This window comes from Cajanus cajan, chromosome 7, assembly GCF_000230855.2.
Source record: "Cajanus cajan strain Asha chromosome 7, NIPB_CcT2T_4, whole genome shotgun sequence".
Classification (NCBI taxonomy): Eukaryota; Viridiplantae; Streptophyta; class Magnoliopsida; order Fabales; family Fabaceae; genus Cajanus; species Cajanus cajan.
In genome coordinates, this window is record NC_138523.1 from 4,561,511 (window position 1) to 4,579,846 (window position 18,336).

General features: G+C 33.3%; 1 protein-coding gene across 1 annotated transcript; it reads left to right on the plus strand.

Annotated features, from left to right (window-relative positions):
* The first annotated feature begins 11,282 nt into the window (after positions 1-11,282).
* On the plus strand, positions 11,283-18,280 carry LOC145949762 (calcium-dependent protein kinase 17-like). Its single transcript, XM_083060641.1, has 4 exons — positions 11,283-11,490; positions 15,179-15,294; positions 16,491-16,715; positions 17,881-18,280. The coding sequence occupies exons 1-4, from the start codon at positions 11,283-11,285 to the stop codon at positions 18,001-18,003; spliced, it is 672 nt and encodes a 223-aa protein (XP_082916767.1). The 3' UTR covers positions 18,004-18,280.
* The last annotated feature ends 56 nt before the right edge of the window (positions 18,281-18,336 follow it).

The window sequence follows — 18,336 nt, forward strand, 5'->3', positions numbered from 1 at the left end:
CGTTCAAGGCGTGAAATGTATGTTAGATAGTGAGATTGATCCTTAACTCCTTCTCTGTTACTTGTATTGTATGAATGAGATTTTCCCAATTAATTGTATTAAAATTGTTTTCATTCTTGTCTATGGTTTTTCATTGTTCTATTTGATATTGTATATTTGTTTATGCCTCAATTTCATGATTGAGCTTGTAATTATGACTTTTAAATTGCCTATAGGTTCCCGTGGGAATCCTAAGGGACTTTAATGGTTATTTTGTGAATAGTTAGTATGAGTATGTAATCAAAATGTGATATTAGTGCCTTCTTAATGCTTAATATGCCTTTTTGAACATCTTTACCGATTGAATGAAAATTTCACTACAACATTTTTTATATTAGGCAACGAGTTTTTAGGCAACGCCTAAAAAAGTGTTCTCGAAATATGGAATAGGCAACAACTTTGTAATCTGTTGGCACTTTGTTTGACAACAATTATAAAACCGTTCCCAAAAGCACATATAGGCAACACTTGATCAAAGCATGCACTATTCTCTTTTCAATATTAACAAAACTGTTCTTGAAATATGAAACAAGCAACAAATTTCTAATCGTGGCCACTTTTCTACCTAACAGTTTAAAAACCGTTCTTAAAATTGATATTAGGCAACAATTTATAAATTATTGCTTATTTTATATCATGCAACACAATAAAAAACGTTGCTTAATATTATACCCACCCTTTCGTGCTTGCGGGAAATATTAATTAAAAAAATTAAACTTCTCCCTTTAATTCCAAAAATATTACACGCTGCCCTTTCACTCATCAGCAACCCCCTCTCCCTCTCTTCAAATCCCCAAACCCTCCTCCACTCCTACACCGCTACAAACCCTAGATTCCAACGAGGTAGCTCCTCCCACCGCCACCGCCACCGCCACCCGCCACCGCCACCACCACCGCCACCACCACCGCCACCCAAACCCTCGATTCCCACTTCTCCACCCTCCTCCACCTCTCCTTCAACCAGGACTCCGGCTGCTTCGCTGCCGCCACCAACCACGACTTCCGCATCTACAACTGCGACCCCTTCCGCGAGATCTTCCGCCGCGACTTCGGCCCCGACGACGGCATGGGCCTGGTCCACATGCTCTTTCGATGCAACATCCTCGCCTTCGTGGGCGGCGGCTCCGAACAAGGTGATGGTATGGGATGACCACCAGTCCCGGTGCATTGACGAGCTCTCCTTCCGGTCGGAGGTGAAGGGCGTCCGTCTCTGGCGTGACCGCATCGCGGTGGTCCTGGCCCACAAGATTGAGACTATTACTAACCCTAAGGGCCTCTGCAACCTCTCTCACGTTTCCGCCACCATGGTGTTGGTGTGCCCTGGCCTGTAGAAGGGCTAGGTTAGGGTTGAGCATTACGCCTCCAAGAGGACCCTTCGCCCTCACTCACGATGGACACTTGCTTGCCACCGCCAGCTCCAAGGGCACCCTCGTTAGGCTCTTCAACACCCTCGATGGTTCCTTGCTCCAAGAGGTCTATTCCATCTCATTCTTTCTTGTTTTTCACTTGGGACAAAACTTAAAATGCTTTCTTCCTTGCATACAAGGATTTGTTTTAGATTTTGCATACCTAATTAACAAACATGACATTTTAGTTCTTTTTCCACATAACTCTGCCCCTAATTTGCACAAATCCAAAGTGATTTCAGATTCTATTCAAAGTGTGTTATCCTAGCTAAAGAAGATTTAATTTCTAACTTGACTGTGCCTGGATATGACTTTTACCCAAAACTGCTTACAGGGCATAAGCTAAGCCCTCTAAGCAAATTTGATTTCCATGTATTTTCTGTTTCATGATAGTTTGAACCTTTAATTAGTGTTAGAAGCTATTGTTAATAATTGTGAATGTTCCTGGTTATTATGGATTCATTTTTATAGTTGTAACCATGATTAATTTGTTTTCTTTGACATTTTGGTCAATAAAGTATACTCTACTATTTTTGTCCAAGATTGTTTAAAACTTTTGACAACTGAGTATTATTCGCATGATAGCAAGTAATTAATTAATAAGATTGTTTAATGTGAGAGCTCATCTCATAAATTTAACCATGAAACTTATTGAAATAAACTAAAGTAACTTATTTTGGTAAGCTTAACCAAGAAATTAATAATTAATAAGAAAGTAACTTATGCAGTTGATTTTTCAATAGATCAGATTTTCGTTGCATCATAGTAACTTGTATTGTTATATGTGGATGTTTGGTTGATATCCTTTTATTTTTTTTGTGGATTTTTAGGTTCCGTTTAAAAAAGAAAATGGTCAAATGGTTACAGTCCCACTTTTCCACTGGTAGCTTTGTGTTGGGAATCTTGTGATGATGGTAGCTTTGGTGCCCAGCCCATGGCTGTTTCAAGGGAGTTTCTATTTCTGATTTAATAGAGACAGATGGTGTTCTCATACTTTTTACTTGATTTTGGAGAATGTCTTATTCCCTAGTTGTTCTTCACTTATTTTCTCTCGAATGTGTATATGACTTGTTTTTTAATGATAATAATAAGGAGACTTAAATTTGTTATTTCTTAATAAATTTGCTTGAACTTTACATTTACATATTCCAGTTTTATAGTTCCTTAATACATCTGGCTTAGTGTATTTAACTGTGCGCTACTTAACAAAGCAAAAGCTATGTGCATGCAAGGGGTTTTTCTATTCATCATGTGTTTAAACATATCACGGTAACAGTCTTTGTTGCTTATTATTTTCATTTGATTCTTTTAGTTACTCTTTAAAGTCTTTCTTATTATAGATCCTTTTTGTTTTACATTGCAGGAGTATGCAGCGATAGCTTTGCAGTATTTTCTTGGGAACCAAACTGAAACGTGTCTGTATTCTGTTTTGGTACTGTAATTTTCTTTATTTTTTCAAATCGTGGAACTTCTTTTGATTAGAAGGTATTAATTCTAGATGTACACTAGGTTTTCTTATATTTCTGCCTTTTTTTTGTAGCACTGGATTTGCAGCTACGAGACTCTATTTTCAAAATCATGCAGGTTCAATTTGCAGCTTCTAGAACTTTAGATTTTCTTATCCTTTGGTCAAATTACTAAACTCAATTTGTTGGTGGTGCAGCAAATGTTCACGGCTACTTGCCAGGGTTTTAATTCGTATGGTCAGGGTTTTAATGGGTGATACCATGTGTTTTCAACCTTTTCAAGATCCTGGTGACTGCAAAAATCTTTGTTACATAATTCAGGCTCATATGGAAATGCTGGGAAATGGCCATGCCTTTGTTGTTGCACGGCCTCCTAAGGTATTTGTGTGCTCTCAACAATGCTATTGGTTTCATAGATTACTTTAGAATGTAATAGTGTATTTGTTTGATAAATTATTGTAGAGGTTTGACAGATATAGGTTTAGTTCTCTTTATGATTTTGATTAATTGTCTTGTGTCACAAGCGGTATTACTGGGACACCTCCTTCTTCTGCCTCAACCCATAGTCCTGGTCATGGTAAGGTATAATTTATGCCTTTGTCGAGTTCTAAATTATATTTTAATTCATTTCATTTGCATATACCAAACCAGTTATGAAATTTTTTTCAGTATAACTAGCTTTAACTTATGTTAATTGTTGGAGATTGATTGGGGATTAATTTTATAAGTTTTCTAAGTGAAAAAATATATTTATATGCAGGAAAGACTTGATGATGAAAGACTTGATGAAGATCAACCTTATGATGATGAAGAGACTGAATGATGTTATTTACATGGATGGATGACTAGCTATGCATAATATTTCTAGATGACACTTTATTTTGAAATTTAGAAATTTTATGTAAACTTTGACATCTTTGGATGATTTTATTTGGAGTTTTATGCTTTTGAATTGTCATATACTTGGAACTAATTAATGCAAGTGAATTTTACATGTGTTTGAATTTTATTTTATAATTTATTTTATTATTTTTTGAGGATGAAATCAATTCTTTATTTATATATATATATATATATATATATATATATATATTACATTCATAACCATTTAAAAGTAGTATATGGTGAAGATTATTGATTAAATAATGGTGTGTTATTACCAATATTATAAGTCAATATAAAAATAATCGTTGCACGTTTATTTAGACAACGTTTACAAAATTATAGCTTAAATTTGAGTCTAAATTGTTGCCTATATTATCTCATAGACAACCTTAAAAAAAAATTTCTAATGTCACTAGCAATGGTCATAAAAGTGTTGCCTATAAAAAAAGACTACATTTCTAAAACCGTTCTTTAAAAATTTATAGTGTTGCCTTAAATTAAAAAAAAAAACCGTTGCCAATGAAGATCATGAAAACCGTTCCAGGAAGTTTAGGTAACGGTTTTTTTGACATCGTGGGTATATGCCAAAAAACCGTTGCATATTGGAATAGGCAACGATTGATAAATCCACGCTTGACAAACCGTTGCCAAACCGTTCCCTAAACTTTCAGGAACGGTTTTTTTGGCTTTCAACAACGATTTTTTATTGTTGTCATAGACAACAAATGTTGTAGTTTGAATGATTGGAACATGTAATTCAAAAATTCGGGTGTTATGCAATAATTGTTGTATATTGTTGTCTATCTTCATGATCTATCACGAACAAGAGTCCTTTTTCATATATGAAAATTATACAATCAAAATTAAAAATAACCTGAGACATGTGATAACACTATTCTTAAGGATCTAAGATACGGTTCTTTAAGAGATCATGGATGAAAAACCCTTCGGGTAGACAAGTGGTCCCTGAAGTGAAGAGTTTTGTAAGATGACTCCTCTAGATTCTTAGTTTAGTTTATACAGTATGGGGACAAATTGAGTCATATTGTTGCTTGAAGTGACCAATATCACTAAAATACGTGACAACATATTTTAAGTTTGTGTACACCCATATATAAAGAGATATACGTAGTTATATACACACATGATATACATATTATATATACACAATAGTGTAAAGAGATGTATAAACCATTATGTAAACATCTGTATACAGTTATCTATATATATATATATATGTATATATATATATATATGTGTGTGTGTGTGTGTGTGTGTGTGCGCGCGCGTAGTGGTACTTGTGTTTAATTTGAATGATATTAATATAGTTAGCTTTTGTTTTTTTATGTTATTTTGTTATTGATTTTCTTTTTACACGAGCTTACCATTTACTTTTCATGATGTGGATTGTGATGATCATACTTTGCTTGACAGCAGATTAAGATTAGGTGGATGATGTGCCTCTGGTGGAGGATTTTTTGTGGTGTAATTATTTTGATACAGCTAGTGTATAGAGCTTGACCAACACCTAGGATTTATTCTTTTAGTTTTTGGATAGTTATTTAGTAATTATTGTATATACATCTTTAGGATAACTATTACCTTAAAGGCCTTTTTGATTATATAAATATTTTACACTTATGAATAGGTTTTTGGTTTTAAGTTTTCCTGTACTTATTATATATACAATGTTACCTAAATATCCAGGAGTTGATGTATATGATTCTAATGAAGTTGGTTGTATGTGATTTTTGTGATATGCATGAATGTTTATTGTTTCACTACTGTGATGGCCTGGCAGGCGGGTTGTTATAATTATTATGTCTAAATTGTAGTTCCAAATGTCTACTTTTCAACCTAACAAACAAAACCTCATTTAGTAATCTCACAAAGAGCATTCATCAAAATATCGAGACGTGTCTATACCAAAATTTTTAGAATCAAACAAATCACACAAAATCTTTAAATTATACACTCAAAACCCCCAAAACCCATACATAACAACCCTAACCCTTAGAATGCACAACTCAATATCAATTTAATCGATCCAAACGAATACAAATCATAGCATACTATACTAATATAATTTCAATCAATTTCATACTCTAGAGACCCCCTCAAATAGATAACCTAAGAGGTTTAAGGTTCACCTCTCTACCCTTATCTCTCATACATGCTTAGGACTTGATAATTCCTTTTCCCCAACTTGGAATGATGATTCTCGAGAAATAATGCTCCTCTGACAGCTTCTGCCATTAATCCATGTTTTCCCCTATGACCACCTTTATTTCTCCTTAACTCTAAGGGTTTCAGTATGGGCACAAAAAGAGGTGATGGTTTTCATTATAGTGGCTGCTTTTGAATTTGTTGCATGTTGAAGTTGGGGTTTGGATGCAAAAGTCATGAACTAGATGTGTAAATTTGAGTGTATTTCAATTTGGTGTGGGTAAATCAATGAAAATGGTGTTGTAGGTGATGTTTAGGAAGAAAAACTATGAAGTGTAAGTAAGATATAAAAGGGAAAACCATTAATATGCAAAAATATATTGCACCTAATGTTGTAGCCGCAGTTGAGCATTGCAGCCATAGGGAAAAATTGGATGGTTGAGATCTAGCACTAGAATTTCAGTTGAGTGTTGTAGTTGTAGTTGAGTGCTGCAGCCATGGGAAAAACTAGGATGGTAGAGATCCAACGCAGTAGGTATGAGAAAAAAACTAGGTTGGCAAAAATTCAGCATTGAAGCGATGAATTGAGCACTATAGCAGTGGCGGTAAATGACCGAATTTGGTCTTGAGGTCTTCATAAAAGTTGTAGCCTTGAATATTATCTTTCTAATGAATTTTAAATAGCCTAAAAATGAGATCTAAAACTCCAGTTATGACCATTTTAGTGAACAAAGGTAAAACTATCATCAATTAGACAAACTATTACGATTTTTTCAATTTTTAATATGGTAGATGATGGAATTAGAACATGAGTTCTTCATGAAATTTGTAAAAACTCTTCTTATATTTCATATGAGATAAAGATGAGTTTGATAACAATAGTGTAACTCTAATTGTGTTGTGTTATGTGGAAGTTGATATTGTATGCTAATTGATGATCACATGTTGAGAATGATGTGTTAATTCTATTATAGCATATGGTAATATATGATATCCTAAGTTATTATGTGATGAATTGTTGATATGGATGATGATGTTATGAGGATGTTTGAAGTTTTTACATTATGATTGAAGTTGTTATATAGAGATTTATATTCATGTTGTAAGTTGTACTAGTTGTTGGAAGATGTGCTTCAAGTATTCAATTGGATGTTGTTTTTTTTATGGAAAATCATGTTGTATATGTTGTATATATGCAAATTATTGTGTTCCATGTTGTTGGAATTTTTTGGTTTTCAAGAAATTAGGTGAAATCGGGTTCTACACAGCTGCAGAATCTGATATTGTGTGAGGCGTGCCTTCAAGCCGTCGAATGTAGTTCTAGAGGAGAGGTATTTATCTCTTTCATGTTGGGCACATGATTGGTGATGCCAGGTGTGAGGAGAGAGACTCATCTCAGGTTGGAACCTCGTTGAGCGTGGGTTGAATGACGTTGGGTGTGAGGAGAAAGACTCGTCTTTGCTTGAGTTCACAGTAGGCGCTGAAGTGTGTGGCGTCAAACATGAGTCAGGCAGTGATCTCTCTACTTGATCGAGGTCAGACGTGGATGTTGCCATGCCAGGTGTGAGAATGTGGGGCACTTTTTCCCATAGTTTTTAAAAATTAGCTGGAACTGATCAATTAGACCAATTGAACCATGAATCGATGATTTGGCCGATCTAAACCTTTAATCAAATTAGATATGCACCTGACTTGGTGTGACTTGGTGAGACTCGGTCAAATTCCTAGTTGAACCATCAACTCGTCGGGTTTCATGACCTAGGTCAGGTCATCACTTTTTTTTAAAAGAATAATAATTCAAAACAACGTCGTTTTGAGTTTTAAAAAAATCAAAATTAGAAGAAAAAAAATTTAGATGTTGCGCATCTTGTTGAGTCTTCAATCACGCTCCCTAAACCTAAGTCCATAAAATTGAGAGTTTGAGACCAAGAAGGGTGAAGGATGATCCATAGGAGAGCTCACGCTTGAAGACCATTTGGCCTTTAACTAGGTCCATAGTGATAGAGGACCATCCTTGGAGCTTTATGTGAGACCCATTACTAGGTCCATGGCTAGGAGATTGGAAGAGGATAGGGGAGCTAACACCTTAGAGACATGCTTCTTATGGATATTAATCATTCTCAGAAGCCTTGTTAGCATTAAATTTATTATTCCTATTTTACCCTTGTCTTTAATTTCCTATTTTACCCTTATATTTTGGGTACCATAGACATAAGATTTATTTTACTTGTAATTCCTATTTTACCCTTGTATTTTGGGGTGTCTTAATCATAGGATTTATTTTTATTTGTATTTCCCATTTTACCCTTGTATTATGGGGTGTCTTAGATTATAGGATTTTATTTTATAGCTAGGTGTTTTATTAAGGTTGGAAACTAGGCCTTACATGTTTTTTGGTGGCATTAGATTTATTTTTGGACTTGGCAATAGGGATGGCAACGGGGCGGGGCGGGTACGGGTTTCATGATACCCGTCCCCGTCCCCGCAAGTAAAACTCATCCCCATCCCCGTCCCCATACCCGTCGGGTATGGATTTTCATCCCCATCCCCGTCCCCGTCGGGTATCGGGTATACCCGTACCCGTACCCGTACCCGTCAATTTTTTTATTTTTTATTTTTTTAAAAAAAAATAATATTTTTAAATTATTTTTTGTTATTATATTATAATTATAATTAAGTTATTTTTTTATCTCACATTATAATAAATAATCATACATAAAAAAATATTAAATTTTTTTAATATAATTAAATTAAAAGTGAATATTAAATTAAAAATGAGAACGGGGACGGATATGGGTACGGGTACGGGGCGGGTAAGTACATACCCGTACCCGTACCCGTACCCGATTCAATATATCGGGTTTTACCCGTACCCGTACCCGTACCCGGTCAAACCGGGTATTCCCCGTCAAAGTCGGGACGGGTTCGGGTATTACCTACGGGTACGGGTATATTTGCCATCCCTACTTGGCAAAGCTTAGGCCCAAGTGGAGGGCACCTAGGTTGCATGGTCTTATCATGCACCTAGATGTAGCTTAATCAAATCCAAAGATTCCATTCTTAGTCACCAAGTAGCATCTAGGGTTAATTTAGGTTTCATCTGAAGTGCATTTGGCTTGCATTACTTGGCCATGCACTCTCAAATGTAACCATAAATGTATCCTCCCTTCTATAAATACCCTAGGCTAGCCTCCTTGTAAATACTTTGAAAATTAATATAGAGAGAGCCTTTGAGCCTTTATATTTTCCTTAGTCACTCTTGGCTAATATTCAACCAAACCCTACCTATCTTCACCTTGAGAGAAAACCCTAGAAGTGGCCCTCATCATCCATGGAGTGAGCCAAACCCTACTGTGTCCTCTCAAACCTTTTATCAAACACTTAACCTCCACTCTCCATTTTTGTCAGTTTCCTCCATCAAAGATGTCAATCTTTAAGAACTTGATCAAAGGAGCCAAGGCTTCCTTCACATTGGTCATCATCTCTCCACCAATGCTAGTAAGGATGCCATCACATGGTTAGGAGGTTAGAGGAAACTTCTACATAAGAGGTGCTTCTTAGACCTATGCTCAATATGAACATTGAGTATGATTCCTTTTTTTAGTCTCATAGTCTCTATTGTACATACCTTGTATATTTTGAATTCTTGTACCTTGTATATAGTAGATACTTGTATAGGTGTATTTTGCGATTGTGTTTGTGAGACATTTTCTTTCATTTCTTATAAGGATTTTAGGTTATGTTACTTGGAGACTTTTTCTCCGTTTGACGTTGTATTAAGGGTCATTGATTTTCATAATTTTAGTAGTAGAAGAGGGTGATAAATAGTAAGGTGTGTAGGTATAGCTAGTAATTGGGTCATTGGTAGGCCTAGGCTAAATTTTACATATTAGACTTTTTTTCTTCCATTTTTTTTTTCAAGGAATTGATTTAGGTAGGTCTCACCATCAATTGGTGAACCTAACTAAACCAATTCCAAAAGTTTTGAATTGGATTAATTGTAGGAAACAACCTTGGCCGCCTAGCTCACCTTCCTTGGCAGAAATTACCTTGGCTTCTCCCATACACTTGGATAGCTTGTGCTACAAGCTTCTAGTTTAGCTTGCTTCTCAAGCATCTATGTTAAAAGCTTGTTCAACAAGCTTCTAAGTTACTAGACTGATTAGCTTGGGTGTAAGAAGGCTAACCATGGTTCTCCTTTAACTATAGTTAGCCTAGCTTGCACAACAAGCCACTCCTTCATTATATAAGTCTTTTCCTTCACTTTGTAAACACTTTTGATGCATTATATGAGAGAATTATGAAATTTCCTCTGAATTTTCTCTCTTCCAAAAGTCTCAAAACTCTTTGATTTTAATCCAATTCTCTTATCCTTTTCACACAAGAGTGTGGTGAGTTTTGAAGTGGCTAATCTTACTCCAAGGAGTGGCGCCACTTGAGAGTGTTCTTCACCTTTTAAGGTGAACCTTAGAGCTTCTACCTACAATGGAGGCTTCAACAAAAGCTTAAGGAGAATCAAGGAGTCGAAGATCTAGGGAGGAACTTGAAGAGAAGCCAACAACAATTTAGTTTTCTCTTAAGTTTTCCATCAACTGCCTTGTCATGCCATCGCCCTATCACATTGTCACCCTACTATGCCACAACCCTTCTTCGACGTTGTGCAACACGTAGAAGAGCACGTTACAGACCAAACACGTGTGCCACATAGAAGAACATGTGTAGTCTGAGTCGTTGTTGTCATCGTTCAACACCTCCCATCCCCTCTACTGCACCTTCCATTTTCTCTGCCATTGCACGCCTTCCATCTTTGATGCCACTATGGCATCTCAGCTTTGCGTTGCATATAATAGCATTGGGTTTTCATTTTCACTCTATGTTGCATTTTTTGTTGTTATTAACGTTTCATGTTCGCGTTCATAATTCATTACGACATCTTGTGTTCAGGTTTTAGTCCACACTCCTTCTTGTTTAGGTTAACAACCATATTATTTAATCTTGACAGCTTGGATGCTCTTCTTAGTTATTTTGTACATTGAAATGTTGGACGCTCTATTTGTAAAATATAATTATATGTTAGCTTTTTTCTTTGTCTATGTAATTTGGTTGCTTTAACATTATGTTAGCTGCTCTTTGACTCTATAATTTGGTTGTTTTAACATTATGTTATTGTTACCTGTTATTTGAAGCTATAATTTGATTATTTTAGCATGATATTATTGTTAGCTACTCTTTGGCTGCTCACTAGTATATTAGTTTTGGTTGATTTAATTTACAATATTTTTTTTGTTTGTTGTTATTGCGTGATATTTAAATATTAGGTATGGCAACTAGTGAAACGCCATCAACACTAGAGGGTTCTACTCAAAACTCTTTCCAAAACAATTTTAGAGGGAAAATTGATATAACTTGGGGGCATTATAAATTGCTTAAGGAGAATGAAAAATCTGTTATGTTATGCATTTACTGTGATAAAGTTATTCAGGGAGATGGATTTAATAGGTTTAAGAGTCACTTGGCTGGTGAGAAAGGTTAAGTATAACAATGTAAGAAGGTTCCTGCAAATATTCATTCTCAGATGACACAAAAATATTGATGAATGCAAGAGCAAGAAAAACAAAATTCAAGAAGAAAATGATGATAGTTACTTTTTTCCCGCCTATTGAAGAAGGTGAAGTGTGTAACATCCTAAATTTCAGATACAATATTATTATATTATTCTTAAAATAGTAATCAAATTTTTTTTTGTTATTATATTTTAAGAACAAATAGAAAATAAGTACAATATTTTATAATTTTAATACATTAAAATTTCTATTGTCAAATTTTCAAAATTAAAATGGAAATATATAATATTTAATTATATTCAAAAATCCTATTTATAATATATTTTTTTAGAATAATATTTTAATTATAAATTATATATAAATTATTACAATATATATATATATATATATATTGTAAATTTAATTACCTTTATAATTTGGATTATTATATATAAATATATAAAAATACATATAAATATATATATATATATATATATATATATATATATATGCATATTATAAATTTTTTTCTTCTTCCCGAAATTTTTAGTGATTTAAAAAAAATCCACTGCAATAAATGCACGGATAACCCTAGAAGCTCAAAAATCTTATCTCTACTGATTTCAAATGATTCTATGCTATCCATACGTAACTAACAGAAGCAAATGGTAGTGAAACTAAATTAATTGAAATCAATTTACCATTAGATAGCAACTAAGCAATCATTACCCCTCATGCTATAAATAGGCTTCATCTGCAGTAAAATTGGAGACACAAGTTACGGAAGGAGAAAAAGAGAGAAGTAAGAAAAGAGAGAAGGAAGAGAAGAGAGAAAAAGAGAAAGAGAGCGAAGTGAGCAGAAAGATAATAGTAAAATTTTTACACAACTAACTCTTGATAAGTCTACATTCTAAGGTAACGGGAAGGAGAACTTTATCTCTTTAAAGTTTTATATACTACTATGTTTATTTATTTATGTTATTTTTTATGTATATTTATTTAGTGAGGTGTCCTGATAGACTATGGCCAAGACCAAGGAATCCAAGAGGTGATATCTTAAAAGAACCAAGAGGAATGTGATGATCTTAAAGACCTTTTCATATGTTTGTACATATAGTAGTCTCTTTGTATAGGCTTATTTTTGCCTTTGTATTTGTGAGACACTTTATTGCATTTTATTAGTCATTGTATAATGTTTCTAGGGTAGGTTACTTGGGAACTTAGACTCCATTTAACCTAACCTTGAAGTACACTCATTTTCTATTTTTCCAGTAGAAGTGGGGTGACATTTAGCAATGCTTGAAGGTGTGACTAGTAATTGGGCCAGAATTGGGCCTAAGCAAAATTTTACATAGTGGACTCATTTTGCTCCTAATTTTTCATAGGTTTGATCTAGCTAGGTTTCATCATTTTTGATGGACCTAACTAGACCAAACCAAACATTTTAGAAAATAAATCATGGAACAAAATGGAGCCAAAATCCGCCTAGCCTATGTACTTCTCCTTCTTGGCCGAAATTGTTAATCACTTAGGGTTGAGAAGCTTGTGCCACAAGCTTCTCTTTAGCTTGCTTCCCAAGCAAGCTAAGTGAGAAGCTTGCTCCACAAGTTTCTAGACCACCTTGGACGGTCAAGCAACCCTACCATGGTTCCTAGTGAACCATGATTAAGGTTAGCTTGCTCTTTAAGCTACCTACTTCTATATATTTGTAATTTCTACTCTTGTAATCACTTTTGAACAATTTGAGACATAAACTTCAGATTTCTCTCTCAAGAGTCTCTCTAAAACCGTAGAGAATTTTCTCTCTAAGGTTTCTACCAAAGGTTCTTCAATCTTTGCCTTGGTTCCTCAAGCTTCTACAACAAGCTAAGGAGAAACCGAACCACTTCATTGCTTCTACTCCATTGAAGGTTGCTTCGTGGAGATTCAAGCTTCTTTTCAAGGAATCCTCAAGAGTTATTCGATCTTGGAATGGAGAACTTGAAGATTCAACAATCTTCTCCAATTAGCTCCATCATGTCCCTAACCTCATTTATTTGCTTAACCTATGATTATTTTTATTCATAATAATTATTAAGGTGTTCATATTTCATATTGTTTAATTATTTTATAATGATTGTCATTTTTATTTATATCATTGGTACTCTTAATATATATTTTTTACGTAAATATATTTATTGTAAATATATTTTATAATCAACTATAATATAGTTGTGATATCTTGGACTCGTCTGGTTGTTATTTCTTCATGTATTTATGAAGATAAATATTGTTCTATGACCATAGAAGATAAAGTTTGAATTATTTATAGCTGGATGTTTGACCTTGGGGATTTAAATGAGTAAGGACTTGTGGTGAAATATCATGATTGATATTTGGTTGATATTATGATAATGTTCATTTATCCTGACTAGTCACTATTAAAATAATTCAAATTTTATTATAACAATAAAAAATTAATTTTTATGTTGATTATAGACAATCTTGTTCTTTATTTAATTAATTGTATTTATTTGATAATTTTTCTCACTCCTTATTTTTATGTGTAAAATTAAATATATTATAAAATAGATGGATCTACTGGCCATTCCAGGTCCTTTTATAGTAGTTATCACTGTCGTTTTTCCTAGGGGTAATTGGAATGTAGACGCTGTCTCCAACTCAATCACGTTCCAAGGCATAGGACTGTCTTCGTTCGTTTTCTTTCCCAATCAAGAAAATCTCACTATTGTAGATGGACCCATTATAGTGACTTTCTTTTTACCACCAGCAAATCATGCAAATCCTATTGTAAACTTATTTTCACCACCAATGTAAATACTATCGTAGTAATAGTAGAAAAAAAATAGTATGTAAGACATGTACTCTAAATAATAGTAGAATAATATGTAATGTAAATATTGGAAATAATAATGTAAGATACAAGTAGTTATAATTACGTATATTATTGCAAATATTTTAAGGTCATTATAAGTTAAATATGTGTATGTGATTTTGAAAATTTTATTTTATTAAGCATAATATTAGTAATAACTTACTTGTGTTTTCAATCTATAAATATATATAAATTATATGAAAATATATATACGTATAAAATTGGGGTTAATATTTATACTATTAGACGTTACAAAGTGCTAGAAGTGGAACAATCAACACAAGCAATATCTACATTTCTAAAAGGCAAGAACCGCAATGCTAAATTTTTTATGCCTAGAACAACTCCAAGTTTAACCTACCTTAAAAACTATGTTGCAAAACAAAAAAGTAATAGAAAAATGTGACGTTGCTATTGCCAAATTGTTCATTGATGCATTTGTTCTATTCAATCCAACTAATTCAACATATTTTCATTAGAACATTTTAATATGTATATGCCAATAGAAACATTTACTAGTATTATTTAAGCACTATAATAGTATCTCTGCAACATGCAATGCTTGTCTGTGGTTTGTATGCTCATTTTGTACCACAAGATTGACAGGACTTCTTAATTATTGAGGAAGTAAAATTGTTCTTCTGTGCTTTCATGGATTAACCATTTCTATGCTTTATAGTAAAGCCAGAGCTGGTTACTTTGGACATAAATTTTACAATTATCATTGCCAAATTTGAAATAATATCATTCCAGGAACCTTTATTTTTTTCTTGCTTATATATGTTTAATTCCCTGTAGGTCATCCTTGGATTCAAGTTGATGGTGTAGCTCCTGACAAGCCACTTGATTCTGCTGTATTAAGTCGCTTGAAGCAATTTTCTGCTATGAACAAACTCAAGAAAATGGCTCTTATAGTAAGTCTGGACGTGGAAGCTTGAAATTTATTTGTTATATAATTGACTTTATTGATATATAAATTTGAGAATGGAGATACATGTGTTAATAGATTGGAAGTCTTTCATTATGAATTTGTGACTGCAAGGTGAAAATGGGATGTTATTATTTGCACCTATTCATTTAATCATTCTTTTATTTTTTTAGATTATCGCAGAGAGCTTATGAAGAAGAAATAGCTGGCTTAAAAGAAATGTTCAATATGATAGATGCAGACAACAGTGGTCAAATCACTTTTGAGGAACTTAAAGCAGGTTTGAAAAAAGTGGGTGCTAATATTAAGGAGTCTGAAATTTATGATTTAATGCAAGCGGTAAGTGTTTTTTTAAGCATGTGTTATAAAACAAATAGAAACAAGTGGTATTCGTTGGATAATGGTCCACAAAATAAATGAGAAATGTATATCTTTTGCCATAGTTAAGCTTTCTGTAATTAAATTGCGCATGAATTGTTACGGTACACTTCTGTTTCTGTCATGAATTTACTGTTAGAGGAAAGGGTTAATCATAATTCATAATATACTAATCAGTGATTCTTCATTAATAATTCTTTTCAAGTTCTAATTAATTATATTAAATGAGGCTGCATTTAGTAGTCATTTTGTTGACAAGCAACAGGGGAGTTTGACAACAAGTGCTAGTTGGTTTTCAATTTTAGTATTAGATGCTATTATTAAATATAATTATAGATGGTGCCTATTTGTCTAACTTGTTTTATCATTTGTTTTTTGTTCATGTGTGTCAGAGAGTAGTACTAGCAAGACACTCCCCAATTGGTTAAAAAATTGCGGGACCATCAATAGAGAAAATCATTTAATAAGATGTGGGACTCAATTTTGTCATTTCCAACAAAATTTCAACCAATAAGAGACCAAGAGAGTGTGCTCAAAAATTGTGTCAAAATGTGTTGCTATCATTTCTCATATATTTGATGTCACCAAAGTCATGAACTTTGATATTAGAAAATAAATTTACCATATTCAATAAAATATACCAGGTAGCTAATATAAAAACAACGAAAAAAATTAAATCAAAATTGGATGAAGGGTTATGATGTCTCTTTGAGCTTATACTTAATCACAGATTCGTAGTGATAATGTATTTGTTGAATAGGCTAACTCAAATCTCTAACATATTATCATACCTTGAAATTGTAGGCTGATGTTGATAACAATGGGACAATTGATTATGGCGAGTTCCTTGCTGCAACATTGCATCGTAACAAAATTGAAAGAGAAGATAATCTATTTGCAGCCTTTTCTTACTTCGATAAAGATGGAAGTGGCTATATTACTCAGGAAGAGCTTCAACAGGCTTGTGATGAGTTTGGCATAAAAGATGTCCGGTTGGAAGAGATAATCAAGGAAATTGATGAAGATAATGTAAGTGGTTTACAAATTACAATTCTATGTGGTTTACAAGTGAACTACCTTTTCCTCCGTTGAACAAGAAAGCTATATGAGATAGCTTTGGAAATCAGGATGGCCCTCAAACAAACATACCCTTAGCTGTCTTATCTTTTCTAGTTAAGGGCAGTTTGGATAAATTTTTTCAGAAACACTAAGGAAAATAATAGTTTTTTCATGAGTTCAAATTAATTTATGTATAATCTTTCTCATATTAGCTTCTCTAAAAGCTGTTTTTAACTTATATATAAGCTAATTTTAACTTATAGAGAAGTTAATTTCATTTTTTCCCCTATTTTCTTCTCATATTAGTGCTTCTGGAAATTTTATCCATATAGGCCCTAATCCTTCCTAAATATCTTCAGCTAAAGACTTCCATTGATTAAAAGAATCACCGATAACTTTTGTTGGAATCCAGTTGACATATCTTTGTACAAACTTTTCCTCCACACACCAAACCAAAGGCCTACATGTATAGTAGATTCATTGGATGATTATTATTTTCCTTTTCAGAATTTGTTTGAGTTTGAAAGAGAGATAAAAATCAAGGGGGACATTAATTTAAGGCTTAGCTTTTTAATCCCTTTGAAATGCATCTTTTTCGTTTTTGTGTTTTTTTCTTTTTCTCTTTTTGTAAATATGGTCTCAATTAAAAAAAAAATTCTTTTAGTCCCCTTAGCACATTGTTTCAATCCCTATAAAGTTGTAAGATTTTTATATATATGACCCTTTTATATTAGTTCTTGTTATTTAGGGAACGTTAGGATTGTTTTCTAATTTCTTTTAACAATGTCATCACTTAATAGATCAGTAACTAAAATTAAAAAGAATTAACAACGCAAATAGGGAGAAAAATTAAAAGAACCAAAAAAGAAATTACAGGAACTAAAAAGTTATTTACGCCTCAATTCAATGAACCCATAATTGTTTCCACTTATTTTGGACATCATTAATGTGGCATCATGATACACAAGTTTATGATAGTGTGTACTTTGAAACCCATCACAATAATATAGTATTGTGCATTCTGCTATCTATGGTCAATGTTTTGCTCAAAAATTGAAGACCCTTTAGCAAGAATATGATGCTTCTATAGAATCAATGCAGTTATGATTAATGTCAGCTGTTTAATCGTATGCAGGATGGACGCATAGATTACAATGAGTTTGTGGCAATGATGCAGAAAGGAAATCTTCCAGCGATTGGCAAGAAGGGCCTAGAAAATAGCTTCAGCATTAAGTTCAGGGAGGCATTAAAATTGTAGTGTTCGTTCTCAGCATTGAGATTTTTTTGTTTTTGGTGTTCCTTATATCCACTCATCCCTCCTCTTCTCTTTAAAGGTTCAAGATTTTATACATAGTGCAAAGTGTTTGCATGGGGATTTAGCTGGGCCTTTTTATCTCTTCAGTTATTTTGTTTGTGTCCACTTTAAATGGATTTTTGTAATTATGAGAATATATTAAAGAGAGATATCTGTCCAAATTAGTCATTGATTGTCAGTTTTATATATTTCGTGGACTATGTCCATATTTTACAGGAAATTGATTATTTGTGAATTGGATTTAGGTGTATGCAGTTATTTTGTTTGTCCAATTAA

Excerpts from the sequence above, each read along its gene's own strand:
- LOC145949762 (XM_083060641.1), top strand. The coding sequence starts at position 11,283 with ATGGCAACTAGTGAAACGCCATCAACACTAGAGGGTTCTACTCAAAAC. Across the intron at positions 15,295-16,490 it reads TCAAGAAAATGGCTCTTATA|GCTGATGTTGATAACAATGG; the intron begins GTAAGTCTGGAC and ends TTGAAATTGTAG. Across the intron at positions 16,716-17,880 it reads AGGAAATTGATGAAGATAAT|GATGGACGCATAGATTACAA; the intron begins GTAAGTGGTTTA and ends AATCGTATGCAG.